This window comes from Heterodontus francisci, chromosome 29 (genome assembly GCF_036365525.1).
Source record: "Heterodontus francisci isolate sHetFra1 chromosome 29, sHetFra1.hap1, whole genome shotgun sequence".
Classification (NCBI taxonomy): Eukaryota; Metazoa; Chordata; class Chondrichthyes; order Heterodontiformes; family Heterodontidae; genus Heterodontus; species Heterodontus francisci.
In genome coordinates, this window is record NC_090399.1 from 64,012,573 (window position 1) to 64,036,949 (window position 24,377).

At 44.0% G+C, this 24,377-nt stretch overlaps 1 protein-coding gene across 6 annotated transcripts in view; it reads left to right on the forward strand.

Annotated features, from left to right (window-relative positions):
* Positions 1-24,377, forward strand: part of LOC137345661 (uncharacterized) — a 156,392-nt gene that overhangs the window by 50,482 nt on the left and 81,533 nt on the right. For 5 of the 6 annotated variants that reach the window (XM_068008915.1, XM_068008919.1, XM_068008918.1 and 2 more), the window contains exon 2: positions 19,668-19,918. In XM_068008915.1, coding sequence (XP_067865016.1) covers positions 19,682-19,918 — 237 coding nt within the window. In that variant the 5' untranslated portion in view covers positions 19,668-19,681. Of the gene's footprint in view, positions 1-14,686; positions 14,789-19,667; positions 19,919-24,377 lie in introns of all 6 variants that reach the window. The other variant, XM_068008914.1, reaches the window with a different exon arrangement.

Here is a 24,377-nt window from a genome sequence, read left to right on the forward strand (position 1 = left end):
GCATTTGCCCACTCACCCAACTTGTCCAATTCACATTGGGTGATACTGATACAGATGCTGAAGTTATCCGTGTAGAAATGCAGCAAGTCCTGGACAATATTCAGCCTTGAGTTGATAAATGGCAAGTAACATTTGCGCCACACAAGTGCCAGGTAATGACTATCTAAAACAAGGGAGAATCTAACCATCTCCTCTTGACTTTCAATGGCATGACGACCACTGAATCCCCCACTATCAACATCCTAGAGGTGACCATTTACCAGAAACTGAACTGGAGTAGCCATATAAATACCATGGCTACAAGAGCATTGTTCCCTGTTACCTAACCAATCATCTATCGCTGCCAAAATGTTATCCCCTACAACATGAGCTTTTATTTTCCACAATAACGTTTGATGTGCCACCTTATCAAATGCCTTCTGGAAATCTAAGTACAGTGCATCCACCGGTTCCTCTTTATCCACAGCACATGTTACTTCAAGTAAAACTTGAATAAATTGGTTAAACATGATTTCCCTTCCACAAAACCATATTGACTCTGCCGGATTACCTTGAATTTTTCTAAGTGCCCTGCTATAAAATCTTTTTTAATAGCTTCTAACATTTTCCCTGCGACAGATGTTAAGCTAGCTGGCCTGTGGTTTCCTGCCTTCTGTCTCCCTCCCTTTTTGAATAAAAGAGTTAAATCGTCTATTTTACAATCTAATGGAACCCTCCCCCATTTTAGGGAATTTTGGAAAATCAAAAGCAACGCGCCAACTATGAACTATTATCAATTATATTGAAGTGCAATGCTGAGAAATGTGAAGTGCTCCATTTTGGTAGTAAGGGCATGGAGAGATGATATAAAATAAAGGGTACAATTCTAAAGGAGGTGCAGGAGTATACGTACATAAGCCATTAAAGATGGCAGGACAGGTTGAGCGAGTGGTTAATAAAGCAGACTTTATTAATAGGAGCAGAGAGTACAAGAACAAGGAGGTTCTGTTGAACTTGTGTTTTATTTTATTCATTCATGGGATGTGGGCGTCGCTGGCCAGGCATCCCCACTTCTGACCTTATGATTGAAGGAAGGTCATTGATGAAGCAGCTGAAGATGGTTGGGCCTAGGACACTACCCTGAGGAACTCCTGCACTGATGTCCTGGAGCTCAGATGGTTGACCTCCACAACCACAACCATCTTCCTTTGCACTAGGTATGACTCCAACCAGCGGAGGGTTTTCCCCCTGATTCCCATTGACCTCAGTTTTGCTAGGGCACCTTGATGCCATACTCGGTCAAATGCTGCCTTGATGTCAAGGGCAGTCACTCTCACCTCACCTGTAATACCAGTGCTTAGCTGGAATAATGTTCCCAGTTCTGGGCGCCACATTTCAGGAAAGACTTGAGGGCATTGGAGAGACTACAGAAAATATTCATGAAAATGGTTCCAGGGATGAGGAATTTCAGTGATGAAGATGGATTGGAAAAGTTGGGACTGTTTTCCTTGGAGAAGAGAAGGATGAGACTTGGTTTGATAGAGGTACCTAAAATCATGAGGCGTCTGGACAGAGTAGATAGAGAGAAACTGTTCTACTCGTGAAAGGATTGTGAACAAAATGGCACAGATTGGGGCATTAATTAATCAGGGCATTCAGGAGGGAATTGGGTTATTATGTGAAAAAGAAAATGTGCACGGCCACGGGGTGAAGGCAGGGGAGTGGCACGAGATGAATTGCTTATTCATTGAGCTCGTGCAAACACAATGGGCCAAATGGCTTCCTTCTGTGCTGTGACAATTCCATGATTCTGTGATCTTTCATTTTAGTGTACGGTATTCATCATTAATGTAGCAGTCTGCTCTGCACTGGGAAGACTGAATGCAGCTGGGGTGACCACGTGCGGAATATCTCCATGTACTGTGTTAAGGTGACCCCGATCTCTTGGCTGCCTGTAATTTTAATTCGCCACCTTGCTGTCATGCTGACCACTCTGTTCTCGGCCTCCTGTAATATTCCAATGAAGCGCAGTGCAGTTTCGAGTACCAGCACCTCATCTTCGATTCGCCAATTTACAGTCTTCTGGGCTCAACATTGAGTTGAACAATTTCACACTGTAACCTTTTCCCCCATCTTGTTTCCTTTTTTGTTCCCCTCCACCACCGCGCAGAGTGGCAGCAGTGTGTAACATCTACAGGGTGCACTGCAGCAAGGCACCAAGGCTCCTTAGACAGCACCTTCCAATGCTGTGACCTCTGCCACCTAGAAAGACAAGGGCAGCAGATGTATGGGAGCACCCTTCTTCTTTGGCCTCCTTATCTCGAGAGACAATGGGTAAGTGCCTGGAGGTGGTCAGTGGTTTGTGAAGCAGCGCCTGGTGTGGCTATAAAGGCCAATTCTAGAGTGACAGACTCTTCCACAGGTGCTGCAGAGAAATTTGTTTGTCGGGGCTGTTGCACAGTTGGCTCTCCCCTTGCGCCTCTGTCTTTTTTCCTGCCAACTACTAAGTCTCTTTGACTCGCCACATTTTAGCCCCGTCTTTATGGTTGCCCACCAGCTCTGGCGAATGCTGGCAACTGACTCCCAACACGTGTGATCAATGTCACAGGATTTCATGTCGCGTTTACAGACGTCTTTAAAGCGGAGACATGGACGGCCAGTGGGTCTGATACCAGTGGCGAGCTCGCTGCACAATGTGTCTTTGGGGATCCTGCCATCTTCCATACGGCTCACATGGCCAAGCCATCTCAAGCGCCGCTGACTCAGTAGTGTGTACAAGCTGGGGATGTTGGCCGCCTCGAGGACTTCTGTGTTGGAGATACGGTCCTGCCACCTGATGCCAAGGATTCTCCGGAGGCAGCGAAGATGGAATGAATTGAGACGTCGCTCTTGGCTGACATACGTTGTCCAGGCCTCGCTGCCATAGAGCAAGGTACTGAGGACACAGGCCTGATACGCTCAGACTTTTGTGTTCCGTGTCAGTGCGCCATTTTCCCACACTCTCTTGGTCAGTCTGGACATAGCAGTGGAAGCCTTTCCCATGTGCTTGTTGATTTCTGCATCTAGAGACAGGTTACTGGTGATAGTTGAGCCTAGGTAGGTGAACTCTTGAACCACTTCCAGAGCGTGGTCGCCAATATTGATGGATGGAGCATTTCTGACATCCTGCCCCATGATGTTTGTTTTCTTGAAGCTGATGGTTAGGACAAATTCATTGCAGGCAGCTGCAAACCTGTCAATGAGACTCTGCAGGCACTCTTCAGTGTGAGATGTTAAAGCAGCATCGTCAGCAAAGAGGAGTTCCCTGATGAGGACTTTCCATACTTTGGACTTCGCTCTTAGACGGGCAAGGTTGAACAACCTGCCCCCTGATCTTTTGTGGAGGAAAATTCCTTCTTCAGAGGACTTGAACACATGTGAAAGCAGCAAGGAGAAGAAAATCCCAAAAAGTGTGGGTGCGAGAACACAGCCCTGTTTCACGCCACTCAGGATAGGAAAGGGCTCTGATGAGGAGCCACCATGTTGAATTGTGCCTTTCATATTGTCATGGAATGAGGTGGTGATACTTAGTAGCTTTGGTGGGCATCCAATCTTTTCAAGTAATCTGAAGAGACCACGTCTGCTGACGAGGTTTGGCGAGATCAATGAAAGCAATGCAGAGGGGCATCTGTTGTTCACGGCATTTCTCCTGTATCTGATGAAGGGAGAACAGCATGTCAACGGTCGATCTCTCTGCACGAAAGCCACACTGTGCCTCAGGGTAGACGCCCTCGGCCAGCTTCTGGAGCCTGTTCAGAGCGACTCGAGCAAAGACTTTCCCCACTATGCTGAGCAGGGAGATTCCACGGTAATTGTTGCAGTCACCACCTGCAATTTCCCCTCCAAGCCACACACCATCCTGACTCGGAACTATATCACCGTTCCTTCACTGTCGCTGGGTCAAAATCCTAGAACTCCCTTCTGAACAGAGCTGTGTTGTAACTAGCCACATGGACTGCAGCAGTTCGAGAAGGCAGCTCACCACCACCTTATCAAGGGCAACTAAGATGGGCAATAAATGCTGACCTAGTCAGCGTTGCCCACATCTCACATATGAATAAAAAAGTAAAAGTTATAAAAGTGAAATCTTGTCTCTTTGGATTTTTTATTGGGGTTGTTCAGTAAATTCTGTTATCTTTGTTTGTTGACCTTCACGGAGATCATAACAAAATTGGGAACTCGTCTAGAATTGATCCAAATTATGTTGTGAAACTGGTTCACTGATATTTTTCAGATTTTAAACAATCAAAGATTTCACATTTACACTAGCTGTATTCAATGGGAAAACAACGTGAATACTATTATAAGATCATAATAAATAGGAGCTACAGTAGGCCATTCGCCCCTTCGAACCTTCTCCAACATTCAATAAAATCATGGTTGACCTGATTTTGGCTTTAACTCCACTTTCCTGCCTGCCCCCATAACCGATGACTCCCTTGGCAATCAAAAATGTGTTTCACCCAGCCTGGAATATACTCAGTGACCCAGCCTCCACTGCTCTCTGTGGAAGAGAATTCCAAAGGTTAACAACACTCTGAGAGAAGAAATCCTTCTGCATTCCTGTCTTAAAAGGAAAACCCCTTATTGTGAAACTGTGCCACCTGGATCTGGATTCCTCCACGAGGGCAAATATCCTCTCAGCCTCTACCCTGACAAGCCCCCTCAGGATCTTATATGTTTCAATAAGACCACCTCTCATTTTGATAACCTCCCGTGAGTATAGGCCCAACCTGATCAACCTTTCCTTATAAAACAAATCTTCATCCCAAGAATCAGCCTAGCAACCCTTCCCTGAACTGCTTCTAATGCAAGTATATCCCTTCTTAAGTAAGGAGACCAAAACTGTACACAGTACTCTAGGTGTGGTATTACCAATGCCCTATACAGTTGTAGCAAGACATCCCTACTTTTGTACTTCACCCTCCCTTGTAAGAAACACTAACATTCTATTTGCCTTCTTAATTACTTGTCGTACTTGCATACTAACGTTTTCCGACTCATGTACAAGTACACCCAGATCCCTGTGTACCACAGCATTCTGCAGTCTCTCTCCAGAATGATGTTTATGCATTTGTTAAGAGAGATTTGTCTCTCAGTACACTGCAACAGTTGAAAATTTTGATTTGACTCTTAAAGCAAAGCCTGTGGTGTTCGTGTTAGCTCACGTGCTCGGGAAGCAGAGATCGTCCAGGAATTAGCTCCTCGCTTGAAGCTGGACAGGGAAAATCATTTTTCTGCCAGTGCTCAGGTGGAACTATCCAAAATTGCATCCGAAAGAGTAGAGAAAAAGAATGAGAAATGTGAGAATTTGATTAAAGAGTTAGAAAGAGATAGGATGAAATACAAATGAGAAAGAGAAATGGAGAAGTTGGAAAGAAAAAGAGTAATCAAAAGCCTTGATTTAGAAAGAGAAATTAAAAAAAACATGAATTAGAAAGTGAAAAGGAGAATTTAGAAAGGGAGATATTAGAATTAGAGAGAGAAATTTGCAAAGTTTGCACATGTGCATGGGAGGTGAAAGGTGAGGATGACACAGAGCAAATGCTCGCAGTTTTGATTTGGCAAAGAATATTCGCTTGGCACCTAAATTTAGCAAACAGGGTGTCGAAAAGTATTTTGTATCATTTGAGAAAAGTGCCGTGAATCTGGTTTGCCCGAAATCATCTTGGCCACTGCTCCTACAGAGTGTTTTCATAGGGAATGTTTTGGAGGTGTATTCATCTCTTTCAGATGTTCACTCACGTTACTATGACAGAGTAAAGACTACTGTTCTCAATGCCTATGACTTGGCACCAGAGACCCACAGACAGAAATTCAGAACTGTAAAAAGAAAACAGGGCAATATATATGTGGAATTCGCTAGAGAGAAGGAAATTGTGTTTGATAGGTGGTATAGATTGATGAATGTCGCACAAGACTTTGAGAGCCTTAGGGAAATGATTCTGCCGGAAAATACCAAAAATAGTGTTCCTTCGGGAATAAGGTCCCACTCGGAAGAACATAAAGTTTATAAATTAAGGAAGTCACAGGAGTGACAGATGCTTATGAATAAATTCACAAGAACAGGAGTAGCAGGTCACAATTCGGAAACTTTCAGAGAAATTGGAGAGTTCGGAAGTTTGATAATGAAAAGAGATCTGGTGCTATTGAAAAGATCGCAAAGGTAAGTCATAGAGTCATAGAGTTATACAGCACAGAAACAAGTACTTCGGCCCATCGTGTCCATGCCAGCTATCAAGCACCTATCTATTCTCATCCCATTTTCCAGCCCTTGGCCCATAGCCCTGTATGCTATAGCGTTTCAAGTGCTCATCTAAATACTTCTTAAATGTTGTGAGGGTCCCTGCCTCTACCATCCCTTCAGGCAGTGTGTTCCAGATTCCGACCATCCTCTGGGTGAAATTTTTTTCCTCAAATCCCCTCTAAACCTCCTGCCCCTTACCTTAACTCTACACCCCTTGGTTATTGACACCTCTGCTAAGGGAAAAAGTTTCTTCCTATCTACCCTATCTATTCCCCTCATAATTTTGTATACCTCAATCAGGTCCCCCCTCAGCCTTCTCTGCTCTAAGGAAAACAACCCTAGCCTATCCAGTCTCTCTTCATAGCTGAAATGCTCCAGCCCAGGCAACATCCTGGTGAATCTCCTCTGCACCCTCTCCAGTGCAATCACATCCTTCCTAGAATGTGGCGACCAGAAATGTACGGACACACATCAGGTTTGTAAAAGAGAAAGTCTGGAGGACAAGTTTCGTTTGAGGGGACCAACAAGCTATTTATGTCAAAAAAGGGCATGTGAAGGCTGAGTGTTGGAAGTGGAAAATAAAGTCTATTGCATGTGTACAGTCACATGGTGTGGCCTCAGAAAGTACTGTCCTAATGGGTAATGTTCATGACAAGCAGGTAGTTACTCCCATGTTCACTGATAGAGTGAACCAGGTTGCAGAAAACTAGAAGTTTTCTATTTGACGGCGAAATGTCCCCACTTTTGTCGGGTGAGGCAGCCAGCCAGTTATCCTTGGAGATACAGGAACAGCATAGTCACTGATGTTGGTTGGTGACATGAACGTTTTCCCTGGTAGTTTGCTAAATGTGAAGGTGTTAATTCAGGGTATTGATGGAACCTATTTACTCATTCCCTTATGTAAGGTTGATGTTTTCATTTGAATTAGTGACCCTTGGTGTCATTCCTAGTTTGTCTATTGAGGGTGTAGATTTTCTGCTAGGAAATGACTTGACTGGCGATAAGGTATTAGTGTCTCCAGTGATTTCGGAGAAGCCAACTGAGGCTGCTGAAACAGGTTTTGCAGGAAGAATTTCCTGGAATATTCCCAGATTGTACTGTGACTAGATCCCAGACTGATAGGGTTAAACTAGATGAGATAGATGCAGGTGTTGTGGAGGAATATTCAGGTGTTTGGTTGTCTGAAACCTTTTACAAGGATTTGGATAGGGATGTTGATGGTAAAGACTCGAAGGTTAACAATGGTGGATTGTTTAGCAGACCTTTCTTGACTGAGGCATAACAGGCAGACTCTGATTTGTGAAACTTGGCTCAGATGGCGTGTTCTGAGGCACAAGCTGACACAGTCTCTGAGTGTTATTATGTCAAGAATGACATTGTGATGAGGAAGTGGAGACCTCCTCAGAGGCCTGTTGATGAGGATCGGGCTGTAGTGCATAAAATGGTTTTCTCTCCTTGCTACCACAGTGACATTTTGAGAATTCCCCATAGAATTCCAATCACAGGTCATTTGAGTATTCGAAGGACTCAGACTAGGGTAATGGTGCATTTTTACTGGCTGAAACTGCACAGGGATGTGGTTGATTTCTGTATGACATGTCACACATTTTTAAAATAAAAAATAAAATAAAAAAAGTATGATAAGGGCATATTGTTTTGAGTATCCCCAGGATAAAGGGATATCATGTTTTTATTCACAACAAGTGTTACGACCGAGGTGGGGGGAGTGCACTGTTTATTCTCGTTCCACTTCTCCGTGGGTCACACCATATAATTATTTTTTCCCCACTTACAGATACGGTCAATCATGGACTCTATTTTTATCCCAGAATATAACACACAAACAAGGTATCTTTAATAAACAACAAGATTATCAGTTTATTATAAAACAGGTCTTAACCAGAAATCAAGTAAAGCATAAACACACAGATTGAAAAATTAAAGTTCCCTCTTTACCTTTGCACCTCACACTCACACACACACATATACCAGTTAACTGGAAAACTGAAGGGGATTTTTGTTTTTAGAGCTCTATTACAGAAATAAAAAAAACACTTGGGCTGAATTCTTGGAGAAACTGTAGATGAAATATGTTGTGTTCCAAAACTGGCATACAATCAGGCCTCCAAGTACACTTAGGTGGGTCACTTGGATCTTTTAGAACAGTTAATTTCAGGCGGCATTGAAAATTAATTTAACAGGCTTTCCTTCAGGACAGCAGACGATGTGAGTTGACAGTATGGACTTCTCAGGGTCTTTTACAGAGGTGATTGAAAGGTGAGCTGGGTTGTGGTCTTCTCTACTTGGATGTTCTCCTCTCTTGATACAGTTCAACCCCAATTCAAAACAATTCAAAAGTGAAACTGACAACTGGCGGTCAACCTTTTAACCTCCATCAATCTTGGCCAGTCACTTCTTTATAAACAACTTCTCCAGGTGTCCAAAGTTCTCTGTTGTTTACTGAGCTGGAAGTCAGGTGGTTTCCTGGAAAGGCTTGATTTCCTCACAAGACCTCGCAGTACCCCTTTTAAAAACATTTCCAGGGACCGTTTTTCAAAGTCAAGTAGCCTTTACATGACCCCCTTTGAAAACCCCAAAGTTTAACATTTCTTCAATCTTTCAAAAAGGAATCCTCAAAAATATATTTAACAAAACACAGAGGCACTTTCATAACATGAGGGACACACCACTGGTTTCAGTCCCTTCATATTGGTATATGGGCATGAGATTAGAACCCGCCCCACTATAACACATTAAAGAGAGAATTGTTGCATAGGAGGAAGAAACTACTCTCTTAGACTATGTGTCAAAGTTCTGAGAAAGGTTCAGAAATACATCAGCAGATTGAACAGCTAAGACATGTAGATTTCAACCAGGAGGATAAGGTGCTAGACTTGTTTCCTTTGCCTGGTGAACCACTGAAAGCTAGGCTACTGTATCAAAAGGAAAATCAGTGATGTGAACTATGTCATTAGTACCCCAGACAGACGATAGAGTCAAAGGGTGTGTCATGTGAATATAGTGAAGATGTACTATGATTGTGAGCATAGTCAGCCAGTAGGTGCAGCACAAGTGGAAGAGAATGTAGATAGTGAACCTGGTGTACGTGTTGAACCCGATGATGAGTTTGAGGCTGAGTGTTCCTAGATTGATCCTCCTGCAGTGAAGCTGGTGAGCGCTGAGGTTTTGGAGGGTCTGGGGGAGGTGCTACAATATCTAACTGAACAACAGAGGAAAGACATAGCTGACCTATTGAGGGAATATAAGCCGATATGCACAGATAAGCCAGGTTGCACTTCTCTAGATATTCATGGGATTGATGTAGGGGAAGCTAAACCAATTAAAAACAAAACCCCTACAGTCTCAATCCCAGTAAATTGGCCAAAGACAGGGAGGAGGTTCCATACATGTTAATTAATTATAATTAACTCAGTCAAAATAGATAGAGTTCTCCTGTAGTACTGGTAACAAAACCAGGCAGTTCTCAAAGATTCTGCATTGATTATTGAAAGGTTAATGCAGTAACTAAGACAGACTCCTATCCGATCCCAAGGTTTGAGGATTGTATTGATAGGGTGGGGAGCTTGGCCTTTGTTAGCAAGATTGATTAGCTTAAAGGATATTGGCAAATCCCCTTTGACCAACCAAGACAAAGAAATTTCTGCTTTTCTGACACCAGATGGTCTGTCCAAATGTAAAGTCATGCCATTTGATATGATATGCCTTTTCAAAGATTAACCAATCAATTGATTGCCAGGTTGAGCAATTGTGTTCGATGTCCTTTTAGTGTATAGCGACACTTGGAGTGATCATGTAAGGCATTTGAGTGCTCTATTTGACAGGTTGGACAAAGCTAAATTTGTCAGAAACCTGGCAAAGAGCGAGTTTGCTTAAGGCCAAAATTACTTATTTAGGACATATTGCGGACCAAGGTCAAGTGTTACTGTGAGAGATCAAGGTTCAGGTGATAATAGACTTTATTGTACCCAAGACAAAGGAAGAAGTGTTACAATTTCTGGGCATGTGTGGGTTCGACAGGAAATTTGTCCCGAATTTCAGCACAGTAATTACCCCATTGACAATATGTAGATAGTCCAACGAGGGATGGGGCCGTACTGGAGCTGGTATTGGGGAATGAGCCCGGCCAGGTGGTCAAAGTTTCAGTCGGGGTGCATTTCGGGAACAGTGACTATAATTCCGTAAGTTTTAAGGTACTTGTGGATAAGGATAAGAGTAGTCCTCGGGTGAAGGTGCTAAACTGGGGGAAGGCTAATTATAACTATATTAGGCAGGAACTGAAGAATTTAGATTGGGGGCGGCTGTTTGAGGGAAAATCAACATCCGACATGTGGGAGTCTTTCAAACGTCAGTTGATTAGAATCCAGGTCCGGCATGTTCCTGTGAGGAAGAAGGATAAGTTTGGCAAGTTTCGGGAACCTTGGATAACGAGGGATATTGTGAGCCTCGTCAAAAAGAGAAAGGAAGCATTCATAAGGGCTAGAAGGCTGGGAACAGACGAAGCCCTTGAGGAATATAAAGACAGTAGGAAGGAACATCAGCAAGGAGTCAGGAGGGCTAAAAGGGGTCATGAAAAGTCATTGGCAAACAGGATTAAGGAGAATCCCAAGGCTTTTTATCCGTATATAAAGAGCAAGAGGGCAACCAGGGAAAGGGTTGGCCCACTCAAGGACAGAGGAGGGAATCTATGTGTGCAGCCACAGGAAATCGACGAGGTACTAAATGAGCACTTTGCATCAGTATTCACCAAAGAGAAGGACTTGGTGGATGATGAGTCTAGGGAAGGGAGTGTAGATAGTCTGGGTCATGTCGTTACCAAAAAGGAGGAAATGTTGGGTGTCTTGCAAAGCATTAAGGTAGATAAGACCCCAGGGTCTGATGGGATCTACCCCAGAATACTGATGGAGGCAAGGGAAGAAATTGCTGGGGCCTTGACAGAAATCTTTGTATCCTCATTGGCTACAGGTGAGGTCCCAGAGGACTGGAGAATAACCAATGTTGTTCCTTTGTTTAAGAAGGGTAGCAAGGATAATCTAGGAAATTATAGGCCGGTGAGCCTGATGTCAGTGGTTGGGAAATTATTAGAGAGGATTCTTCGGGACAGGATTTACTGCCATTTGGAAACAAATGAACTTATTAGTGAGAGGCAGCATGGTTTTGTGAAGGGGAGGTCGTGTCTCACTAACTTGATTGAGTTTTTTGAGGAAGTGACGAAGATGATTGATGAAGGAAGGGCAGTGGATGTTGTCTATATGGACTTCAGTAAAGCCTTTGACAAGATCCCTCATGGCAGACTGGTACAAAAGGTGAAGTCACATGTGATCAGAGGTGAGCTGGCAAGGTGGATACAGAACTGGCTTGGTCATAGAAGACAGAGGGTAGCAGTGGAAGGGTGCTTTTCTGAATGGAGGGCTGTGACTAGTGGTGTTCCGCAGGGATGAGTGCTGGGACCTTTGCTGTTTGTAGTATATATAAATGATTTGGAGGAAAATGTAGCTGGTCTGATTAGTAAGTTTGCGGACGACACAAAGATTGGTGGAGTTGCGGATAGTGATGAGGATTGTCAGAGGATACAGCAGGATATAGATCGGTTGGAGATTTGGGCGGAAAAATGGCAGATGGAGTTTAATCCGGACAAATGTGAGGTAATGCATTTTGGAAGATCTAATACAGGTGGGAAGTATATACTAAATGGCAGAACCCTTAGGAGTATTGATAGGCAGAGAGATCTGGCTGTACAGGTCCACAGGTCACTGAAAGTGGCAACGCAGGTGGATCAGGTAGTCAAGAAGGCATACGGCATGCTTGCCTTCATCAGTCAGGGCATAGAGTATCAAAATTGGCAAGTCATTCTGCAGCTGTACACAACTTTAGTGAGGCCACACTGAGAATATTGCGTGCAATTCTGGTCGCCACACTACCAGAAGGACGTGGAGGCTTTGGAGAGGGTACAGAAGAGGTTTACCGGGATGTTGCCTGGTCTGGAGGGCATTAGCTATGAGGAGAGGTTGGATAAACTCGGATTGTTTTCACTGGAACGACGGAGGTGGGGTGGCGACATGATAGAGGTTTACAAAGTTATGAGTGGCATGGACAGAGTGGATAGTCAGAAGCTTTTTCCCAGAGTGGAAGTCCGTTACTAGGGGACATAGGTTTATGGTGCGAAGGGCAAAGTTTAGAGGGGATGTGCGAGGCAAGTTCTTTGCACAGAGGGTGGTGAGTGCCTGGAGCTTGCTGCCGGGGGAGGTAGTGGAAGCAGGTACGATAGCGACGTTTAAGAGGCATCTTGACAAATACATGAATAGGATGGGAAAAGAGGGATACGGACCCCGGAAGTGCAGAAGGTTTTAGTTTAGACAGGCATCAAGATCGGCGCAGGCTTGGAGGGCCAAATGGCCTGTTCCTGTGCTGTACTGTTCTTTGTTCTTTGACTAATTTGTCAAAGAAAAACGTGAATTTCGAATGGTCAGGTTCATGCCAAACGGTATTTCAGAAGTGGAAGGCTGTTTTGATTAAGGAATCAGTTCTTGCAGCTCTAGATTTTAGTAAGTCATTCAAGCTGGCTATTAACACGAGTGATGTCGAGGTAGGGATGGGCCTGCTCCAGGATGATGATGAAACAGCCCAGTAAGTACTTCTCTTGGAGGCTAAATATACATCATAGGAAGTACTCAAACATCAAGAAAGAGGCCTCTACAACAGTTTGAGGGATGTGTAACCAAGTCAGGGAAAAATACTACTCTTTGCAGACGACAACCCACTTGTGCTTCTAGAAAAGTTTGGAACAAAGAACCTCAGGCTTTCTCGCTGCAGTTTGTTGTTGCAGCCATTTCCACTAAAAATTCTGTATGCTGCAAGAAAAAGCTATGTAATTGCTGATGCTCTACCCTGAGTTAAAAGGGGTTTAAGAGAGAAAGAAAGCTGTGAATTATCATTTTATGATGTTTGAAACCCTGCTAATCCTAACTGTTGCATTTATTTAGTTTTGTTAGTGGTTCCGCCCTTATAATTTTATAAACATATGTATAATAGTGGAACGTGAAAATGTTACGTGTGGCAGTATGTACTGAGGTATTTATTAAAATCTTTATCATGTTAATAACCTGCCATATGTCTGAACTATTGTAAAGAAAATTGTACTACAGATAACCTTTATTTTTCCCAAGTGTTAGGACAGCACAGGACAAAGCCCCCAGTTAAAGTATATGACTCTAATCATGAGCAACACACTGTTAATTCAGTCCTGCCTCTCCACAGCTCACAACATATTTCTTTAAGCTTTCAAAATCGGAAAAATTGAACACTCCAGTAACCCCCCCAATGAAGGTATCTTTAGGTAACAGCAAATTAACAATTTATTTTAAAAAACTAAAATCTTAAACACTACCAAGATAAACCAATGTCTAAAGACCTTATAACTTTTTATTTTAAAAGGTCTACCTCCTGCATCCGTATATATATGCTCAAATTAACAATAATTCAGTTTTCAATTAGCTGACCTAAAACATAAACATAAAGTCTTTGCAAGTTACGTTCCTGAGGAATGGAGTCTTCCAATGTAGAAACAGTCTTCATAGTCGTCTGATGGAAAAAAAGGTCCTTCAAAGATAAGAATTAAGCAGTTCAGCTGTTCTGGCATAAACTGCCCCTTCAGTGATAAACACAGCAATACCGATACTTTGTTAAGAAAGTAAAGCTTTTCTTATTTTTCCTTAGGAATTAATTTGGCTTGTTGCTTGGTAGAATCTTGAGAGAGAAAACACAGCTTTGATTTGGATCTCAGAACTCTGTCTGCTCCAGCCAGTCTGTGCCAGAAAGTTTTCAAAAGTCAAATTGCCATTGAATCATGTAACCTCTTGCTTGCTGCTTTTGCTTGGCAACCGGAATGCACTCTCTGAAACTTTCTATCTTAAAGGTGCACTGATCTTTTTACAGTCTTAAAGGCACACACAATATTTTCGTGGCAGAAAAAAACAAGACTGTGACATTTCTGTCCCCGCGAAATGAAAAGCCATTTCTGAAATGCATTTTATTACAAGGCAAAAAAAAATAGAAATTGGAAAAACACAAGCAACTTTGCCCCGCATGTACGCACCATTCACTCTACTAATAATTTACAGTGTTTTCTTTATACCATCGCCATCTATATGAGTTAACATGGTTAAATCCGTGACAAAGCATTGGCGATAACATTATTTTTCCCCAAAATATGTACAACCCTTAGAGGATAAGGCTGTAACAACAAACTCCATCTAAAGATTCTAGCATTTCGGTTTTTAAACTTTTTCACAGACATTAATGGGTTATGGTCAGTGTATATTAATATTTGTTTACAGTCCTGGCAGACATATATCTGAAAATGTTTGAGAGCCAGCAAAAGTCCCAATATTTCTTTTTCCACAGAGGAAAACTGTTTTTGATGACAACTTAGTTTTCTGGAAAAGTACCCTACTGGCTTCTCTGTGCCCGATTCGTCAACTTGCAAGAGGACTGCACCAAACCCAGGTCATTAGCATCAATCGCTATTTTAAGGGGTTGAGCGAAATTTGAAGCAGCCAACACTGCTTCATTAGTTCGGAGTATCTAGCTTTTCAAATGCTGTCTGGCATTCGTCTGACCATGCTACTTTGTTTTTCTTTTTATGTCGCAAGTCGGTTAACGGAGCAGCCACAGTACGAAAATCTTGTACAAATATCTGATAAAACCTGCACATCCCTAAAAACCTCATTATTTCCCATTTAGATTTATGGATAGGGAACTTCAGTAACGCTTGTACCTTTGCCGTTTTTGGCAATACCTGACCTTGCCCCACTATGTGTCCGAGGTAAGTTACTCTTGCTTTTCCGAATTCGCTTTTTTCCAGAGTTATCACTAAGTCTACTGCTTGCAGATTTTTAAACAAAACTTTCAGCTGGTTTAAGTGTTCTTGCCAAGTGCTACTGTATATTAGTATATCATCAAGATACACTACACAGTTGGGAACACTGGCTACCATCTGATTCATTAATCTTTGAAACGTGGCTGGGGCATTTTTTAGCCCAAATGGCATCTCCCGACACTGATAAAGACCATCAGTTGTTACAAAAGCTGATATCTCTTTGGCTCGAGGAGTCAAAAGAAATTGCCAGTATCCCTTTAACAAGTCAATCTTGGTAAGATCTGCTGTCATTATCCCCTTCCTCAAAAAAAGCAAGATTGACCCGATGTGCTTGCTCACTATCACCTCAAATCCAACCTACCATTCCCCTCCAAAGTTCAGGGATGCGATGCTAATACAAAAGTAAAATACTGCAGATACTGGAAATCTGAAATCAAAACCGAAAATTCTGGAAATACACAGCAGGTCTGACAGTGAAGAGAGAAAAACAAATTTAATGTTTCAGGTCGATGACTTTTCATCAGACTCTGTTTCTCTCTTCACAGATGCTGCCAGACATGCTGCGTATTTCCAGCATTTCTGTTTTTATCTCACGGATGTGCTGTTGTCTCCCAAATCTACGCCCATCTTTCCAGCAGCATTATGATTGAACTGCGTCAATCAGGTGTCTCTCCCTGTAATGGCACTGAAACGGCCCTAATTAAGGTCACAACTGGAAACCTATGTGACTTTCCTTGTGGTAAACTGTCCTTTCTCGTCTTTTCCAACCTGTTTTCAGCTTTCAGCACGGTTGACCGCGGCATTCTCTTCCATCTTCTCTCCTCCATCATCCAGCTGCTTGGGACTACTCATGCCTCATAATTTTCTTATCTATTCAGTCGCACCCAGAGAATCATCGACAAGGACTACAACACCGTTACCGCTGAGGGACCCAAAGATCTATCCTTGACCCACTCCTATTTTTTTTTTTATTCATTCATGGGATGTGGGCGTCAGTGACAGCGACAGTGAAGGAACGCCAATATAGTTCCAAGTCAGGATGGTGTGTGACTTGGAGGGGAACTTGCAGGTGGTGGTGTTCCCATGTATTTGCTGCCCTTGTCCTTCTAGTTGGTAGAGGTCGTGGGTTTGGAAGGTGCTGTCTAAGGAGCCTTGGTGCGTTGCTGCAGTGCATCTTGTAGATGGTACACACTGCTGCCACTGTGCGTCGGTGTTGGAGAGAGTGAATGTTTGTAGTGGGGTGCCAATCAAGCGGGCTGCTTTGTCCTGGATGGTGTCGAGCTTCTTGAGTGTTGTTGGAGCTGCACCCATCCAGGTAAGTGGAGAGTATTCCATCACACACCCGACCTGTGCCTTGTAGATGGTGGATAGGCTTTGGGGAGTCAGGAGGTGAGTTACCTGCCTCGGGATTCCTAGCCTCTGACCTGCTCTTGTAGCCAGGGTATTTATATGGCTACTCCAGTTCAGTTTCTGGTCAATGGTAGCCCCTAGGATGTTGATAGTGGGGGATTCAGTGATGGTAATGCCATTGAATGTCAAGGGGAGATGGTGAGATTCTCTCTTGTTGGAGATGGTTATTGCCTGGCACTTGTGTGGCGCGAATGTTACTTGCCACTCATCAGCCCAAGCCTGGATATTGTCCAGGTCTTGCTGCATTTCAACATGGACTGCTTCAGTATCTGAGGAGTCACTAATGGTGCTGAACATTGTGCAATCATCAGCGAACATCCCCACTTCTGACCTTATGATTGTAGGAAGGTCATTGATGAAGCAGCTGAAGATGTTTGGGCCCAGGACACTACCCTGAGGAACTCCTGCAGTGATGTCCTGGAGTTCAGATAATTGACCTCCAACAACCACAACCATCTTCCTTTGCGCTAGGTATGACTCCAGCCAGCGGAGGGTATTCCCCCTGATTCCCATTGACCTCAGTTTTGCTAGGGCTCCTTGATGCCATACTCGGTAAAATTCTGCCTTGATGTCAAGGGCAGTCACTCTCACCTCACCTCTTGAGTTCAACTCTTTTGTCCATGTTTGAACCAAGGCTGTAATGAGGTCAGGAGCTGAGTGGCCCTGGCGGAACCCAAACTGAGCGTCAGTGAGCAGGTTATTGCTAAGCAAGTGCCGCTTGATGGCACTGTTGATGACACTTTACATCACTTTACTGATGATTGAAAGTAGGCTGATGGGCTAGTAATTGGATGGGTTGGACTTGTCCTGCTTTTTGTGTACAGGACATACCTGGGTAATTTTCCACATTGCAGGGTAGATGCCAGTGTTGTAGCTGTACTGGAACAGTTTGGCTAGGGGCGCGGCAAGTTCTGGAGCACAGGTCTTCAGTACTGTTGCCGGAATATTGTCAGGGCCCATAGCTTTTGCAGTATCCAGTGCCTTCAGTCATTTCTTGATATCACGCAGAGTGAATCGAATTGGCTGAAGTCTGGCATCTGTGATGCTGGGGACTTCAGGAGGAGGCCGAGATGGATCATCAACTCGGCACATCTGGCTGAAGACTGTTGCAAATGCTTCAGCCTTATCTTTCGCACTGATGTGCTGGATCATTGAGGATGGGGATATTTGTGGAGCCCCCCCCCCCAGTTAGTTGTTTAATTGTCCACCACCATTCACGGCTGGATGTGGCAGGACTGCAGAGCTTAGATCTGATCCGTTGGTTATGGGATCGCTTAGCTCTGTCTATCGCATGCTGCTTACGCAGTTTGGCATACAGGTAGTCCTGGGTTGTAGCTTCACCAGGTTGACACCTCATTTTGAGGTATCCCTGGTGCTGCTACTGGCATGCTCTCCTGCACTCTTCATTGAACCAGGGTTGGTCTCCTGGATTGATGGTAATGATAGAGTGGGGGATATGCCGGGCCACGAGGTTACAGATTGTGGTTGAGTACAATTCTGCTGCTGCTGATGGCCCACAGCGCCTCATGGATGCCCAATTTTGCATTGCTAGATGTGTTCGAAATCTCTCCCATTTAGCACGGTGATAGTGCCACACAACACGATGGACGGTATCCTCAATGTGAAGACAGGACTTCGTCTCCACAAGGACTGTGTGGTGATCACTCCTACCAATGCAGTCATGGACAGAAGCATCTGCGACAGGCAGATTGGTGAGGACGAGGTCAATTATGTTTTTCCTGCTTGTTGGTTCCCCCACCACCTGCCGCAGACCCAATCTAGCAGATATGTCCTATGGGACTCGACCAGCTTTTGAAGTATCCAGTGCCTTCAGTCGTTTCTTGATGTCACGCGGAGTGAATCGAATTGGCTGAAGTCCCCCCACCCAGAGTACATTTTGTGCCCTTGCCACCCTCAGTGCTTCATCCAAGTGGTGTTCAACATGGAGGAGTACTGAGTCATCAGCTGAGGGTGGGCGGTCGGTGGTAATCAGCAGGAGGTTACCTTGCCCATGTTTGACTTGATGCCATGAGACTTCATGAGGTCCGGAGTCGATGTTGAGGACTACCAGGGCAACTCCCTCCCTACTGTATACCACTGTGCCACCACCTCTGGTGGGTCTGCCCTGCCGGTGGGACAGGACATACCCGGGGATGGTGATGGTAATGTCTGGGACATTGTCTGTAAGGTATGATTCCGTGAGTATGACTATGTCAGGCTGTTGCTTGACTAGTCTGTGGGACAGCTCTCCCAACTTTGGCACAAGCCCCCGGATGTTAGTAAGGAGGGCTTTGCAGGGTCGACAGGGCTGGGTTTGCCGTTGTCGTTTCCGGTGCCTAGGTCGATGCCGGTTGGTCCGTCCGGTTTCATTTCTTTTTCATCCCCATGCAGAGTTTTTCCTGCTTCCACACTCAGTCCCCATCAGAAGGAGGATCCTATTATCCTCTCTGTCTCCAGATCTCAAAGGGTGAAGTTAGATTGTTTGAGTCATCCAGCCTCCCATCCGAGAGAGGAGCACTTCATTTCCTCCACCTGGTGCTTGATCCGACCCCAGGTCTCAGAGGATGAAAAGTCAAGTTCTGATCCACCTAGTCTTTGTTCATGTAATGCAGATTTCCACGATTAATGAGTGTTCACAATGCAACACAGCCGAGGGCTGTAACTGAGCATTTCTACTGTATGAAGTACAAAATGTGAACTGCTAATTACAGTCTCAAAGTCTCAGGTTGAATTGTTGACCATTTAGGATGGAGAGGAGGTGAAATTCCTTCATTCTGGGGGTTGAGAAACTTTGGAATTATCAACCACTGTGGTTGGGAACTGTGGTTGCTCGCTCCATAGAACTCATTGAATATATTCAGTACTGAGATTGATAGCTTTTAGAAACAAAAGTAATGAAGAGATAGGAGGAGACGGAGTTAAAGTAGAGCGGAGGAAGAAGATCAGCCATGATCTCACTGAATGGCGGAGGAGGAGCCACAAGTTCTACTCCCGCTCCTAGGTTTTAACCTTATTTATGAAAATGCCACTGTATCATATACCAGAAACATAATGAGGCAGCACAACACATCACTATTTCTTTTGCATTTCCACTAGATTATCAGGAAGTTATGGATAAAGTTGAATTCATTCTCGAGGAGCTGTCAGTGGATGATCTGAAAAAGTTCAAGCACATATTGCAAGATAACGGAATCCCGGCTGGGAAACTCGAGAACGCTGACACTTGCACAGTGGTGGATCTGATCAAGAAAAAATTTCTGCATGAAGCAGAAGGTTTAAAAGTGGTTCAGACTGCTCTGGAGAACATTCCGCGCATGGATTTAGTGAGGAGGTTGAATAATCTTAAGGTATTTTGCATCTTCATCTTTGCCAATTCTTTCACTGTCTTCGTATCACAACAAAGAATTGAGAATTCCAAATCCTAGGCTTTGGAATGGTTAACTGTATAGGATAACAAGTTTCGCAAGGTTGAGTTAAAATGTAAGAATAATACCAAATTTCATGTTTATAAATAGAATTCTCATGATATGAGCATCGTTAGCAAGATCTTTATTTATTGACACTCCCTAATTTCCCTTGAGAAGTTGGTAGTTTGCCCACTTCTTGTATCGCTGCAGTTCATGTGGTATAGGTACACACCCAATGCTGTCAGAAGGGGGAGTTGCAGGATTTGAACTAGTCTCTTGGCACTTCTTCAATGGATGAAAATTTTGGGAAGGTTGTACTCATTGTTTGCAGGCCCGCTGGTGGCTAGTCAGGCCTCTCCATGAGCGGCAGATTCTCCCACAGCAAGTGTAAGTGCAGGTGTAGTCACTGCTGGGGGCAATTGGATCTATCCTTCTCTTCCTTTTCTCTTTCATGCTGGTTCTTCACTCAGTCTCAAAGGTGTCTGTCACTCTCCTGATGTAACACCTCCAGGCATCACGATCTATGGCCTGTGCTTCCCACTGGTGATGGTCGATGTGGTACACAGGAGAGGGACTTCTTCAGGGAGTCCTTGAAACATTTGCATGGGGTCCCTCTGTTCCTTTTACCCCTAGTCAGCTCTCCATATAACACGATCTTGGGCAGGTGACAGTCATCCATCCAGGCAACGAGACCCGCCCAACGCAGTTGGCTTTACAGGAGGATGGCCTCAATGCTGGTGGTGTTGGCTGTTTCCAGGACTTCAATGTATGTGATGTGGTCCTGCCAGCAGATCTTGAGGATGCTGGGGAGGCAGCGCTGATGGAAGTGTGCTAGAAGGCGTACATGACGGCGGTACAGGACCCATGACTCGGCATCATACAGAAGGATGGTGAGGACTATGGTTTTGTACATTTTGAGTTTGATCTGTGCTCTGAGTTTGTAGTTGCTCCACACACGTTTGTAGAGTCTGCCGAATATACTGTTTATTTTTGAGAGCCTGTTGTCCACTTCCTTGTCTATGATGTCATCAAACGAGATGATGCTCCCCAAATGAGTAAATTGCTTGACAGCATTCAGCTCGGTTCTCCCGGTGACCATGCTTGGTGGTCTATATTCTTCTTGGGGTGCATGCTGATGCAAGACTTCAGTTTTCTTTAAACTGATTTTTAGTCTGAAGTGATAATGAAGGAACAGCGATATAGTCCCAAGTCAGGATGGTTTGCAACTTGAAGGGGAACTTGGAGGTGATAGTACCCGTGTGTCTGCTGCCCTTACCATTTGAATTGGTAGTGTTTGTAGATTTTTTGGATGCTGTCGAAGAGTCCTTCGCGATTTAATGCACTGCATCTTGCAGATGATAAAAACAGGTGGTGAAGATAGTGAATGGTTAAGGTGGTGGATGAGGCACCTATCAAACAGACTATTCTGTTCTTAGTGCTGTCAAGCTTCTTAAGTTGTTGATACAGCTGCACCCATCCAGGCAAGTGGAGAATATTCCATCACCTTCCTGACTTGTGCTTTTTAGATGGTGGACAGGCTTTGGGGAGTCAGGATTTGAGGCACTCCCCACTGAATGAACAGCTGCTGGCCTGCCCTAGCAACATGGCATTTATGTGTCTGGTGAAGTCGAGTTTCTGGCCAACATTGACCGCAGAGTTTTGAAGGTGGGGAAATTGGGCAGTGGTAAAACCATTGAATGTCAAGGACAGTTGGCTTGGCTCTCGATTATTGGAGATGGCCATTGCCCGGCATTTATGCTGTGCCACCAAATGATGCTTGGCATGGCTTGTTGCTGGCAATGCCAGTATTAGAATCATAAGGCCCTCTGGGCAGTTAGGAATTGGTAATAACTACTGCCCCTCCAATGTCACCACATTTCAAGAGCAAATAAAACCAATGACCTTGAGTAACCACCAGGCATTCATAGGCTAAGACCTCTCACCAAAAAAAATCAAGTTGGTTGCTCTGAAAGGCTTGTCTGAACAAATTGGATTCCCCTAAAATTACTGAGTGAATCCCAGAGGTATTTCTTAAAGCAAAGAAGTCTAAGAGAAGGTTAACATATTTGAACAGAGGTGTTCAAAATTATGATGGGCTTTGATGAAGTAAAAAAAGCAACGCTTTCAGTTATGTGCTGTCATTCACAACCTCTGGGCATCCCAATGTGCTTGGTAGGCAATGAAGTATTTATGAAGTGCAGTCACTGTTGTTGGGATGTAGGGCATGTGGCAGACATTTTGCGCATCAGAAGGACAAGAACGCAAAAATTAGGAGTGGGAGTAGGCCATTCGGCCCCTTGAGACTGCTTAGCCATTCGATAAGATTATGGCTGAATGATAGTGGTCATAACTCCACTTTCCTGTCTGACCCCCATATCCCTTGACTCCCTCGTTGATTAAAAATCTATCTCACTCAGCCTTGAATAAATTCAATGACCCAGCCTCCACTGATCTCTGGGGAAGAGAATTCCATAGACTAAAGACCCTCTGGGAGAAAAAAAAATCCTCATCTCCATCTTAAATGGGAGACCCTAACTTTTAAACTGTGTCCCTTAGTTCCAGAGTCCCCATTACAGGAAACATCCTCTCAGCATCTATCCAGCATCAAGCAGAGATTGACAGATTACTAAATACCAATGACATAAGGGGATATGACGATAATGTGGGAAAAAGGCACTGAAGTGGACTATCAGCCATGATCATATTGAATGGTGGGGCAGGCTCGATGGGCTGAATGGCCTACTCCTGCTTCTATGTTCCTATGTCAAGTCCCCTCAGGATCGTATATATTTCAATAAGATCACATTTCATTCTTCTACACTCCAATGGATACAGGCCCAACCTGCTCAACCTTTACTCATAAGATAATGCCTACATTCATGATTCATTTAATCATACATTAATGATTTAGATGTGAATTTAGGAGGTATGATCAGTAAGTTCGCAGATGACACGAAAAATGGTGGTGTTGTAAATAGTGAGGAGGAAATCCTTAGATTACGGGACGATATAGTTGGGCTGGTAAGATGGGCGGAGCAGTGGCAAATGGAATTTAATGCTGAGAAGTGTGAGGTAATGCATTTTGGGAGGACTAACAAGGCAAGGGAATATACAATGGATGGTAGGACCCTAGGAAGTACAGAAAGTCAGAAGTACCTTGGTGTACTTGTCCATAGATCACTGAAGGCAGCAGCACGGGTAGATAAGGTGGTTAGGAAGGCATATGGAATACTTGCCTTTATCAGCCAAGGGATAGAATATAAGAGCAGGGAGGTTATGATGGAGCTGAATAAAATGTTAGTTAGGCCACAGCTGGAGTACAGTGTACAGTTCTGGTCACCACACTATAGGAAGGATGTGATTGCACTGGAGAGGGTGCAGAGGAGATTCACTAGGATGTTGCCTGGGCTGGAGCATTTCAGCTATGAAGAGAGACTGAAAAGGCTAGGGTTGTTTTCCTTGGGGCAGAGAAGGCTGAGTGGGGACATGATTGATGTGTACAAGATTATGAGGGGCATTGATAGGTTAGATAGGAGGAAACTTTTTCCCTGAGCGGAGGGGTCAAGAACGAGGGGGCATAGATTTAGGATAAGGGGCAGGAGGTTTGGGGAGATTTGAGGAAACATTTTTTTACCTGGAGGGTGGTTGGAATCTGGAACGCACAGCCTGAAGAGGTGGTGGAGGCAGGAAACCTCACAACATTTAAGAAGTATCTAGATGAGCACTTGAAACGCCATAGCATACAGGGCTACGGGCCAAGTGCAGGAAAATGTGATTAGAATAGTTGGGTGCTGTATGGCCGGCACAAACACGATGGGCCGAAGGGCCTGTTTCTGTGCTGTATAACTCTATGACTCTATGACATTCCAGGAATCAGTCGAGTGAAAGTTCTCTGAATTGATTCAAATGCAATTGTATCTTTCCTTAGGTAAGGAGACCAAAACGAGCACAGTACTCCATAAAAGGTCTAACAAGGCTCTGTACAGCTGTAGCAACACTTCTTGACATTTATACTTAATTCCCCTTGCAATAAACGACAATAATTCATTTGCCTTCCTGATCACTTGCTGTAGCTGCATACTAATTTTTTGTGATTCTTGTCCCAGTACACCCAGATACCTCTGTACCATAGAGTTCTGCAATCTCGCTCCATTCAAGTAATATGCTGCTTCTCTATTTTTCCTGCAAAAGTGGACAAGTTCACATTTTTCCACATTATACTCCATCTGCCAATTTTTTGCCCACTCACTTAACCTATCTAACTCTCTTTGTAGACTCTTTATGTCTCTTGACAGCTTATTTTCCTTCCTATCTTTGTGTCATCAGCAAATTTAGCAACCATTCATTCGGTCCCTTCATCCAAGTAACTGATGTAGATAATAAATAGTTGAGGCACCAG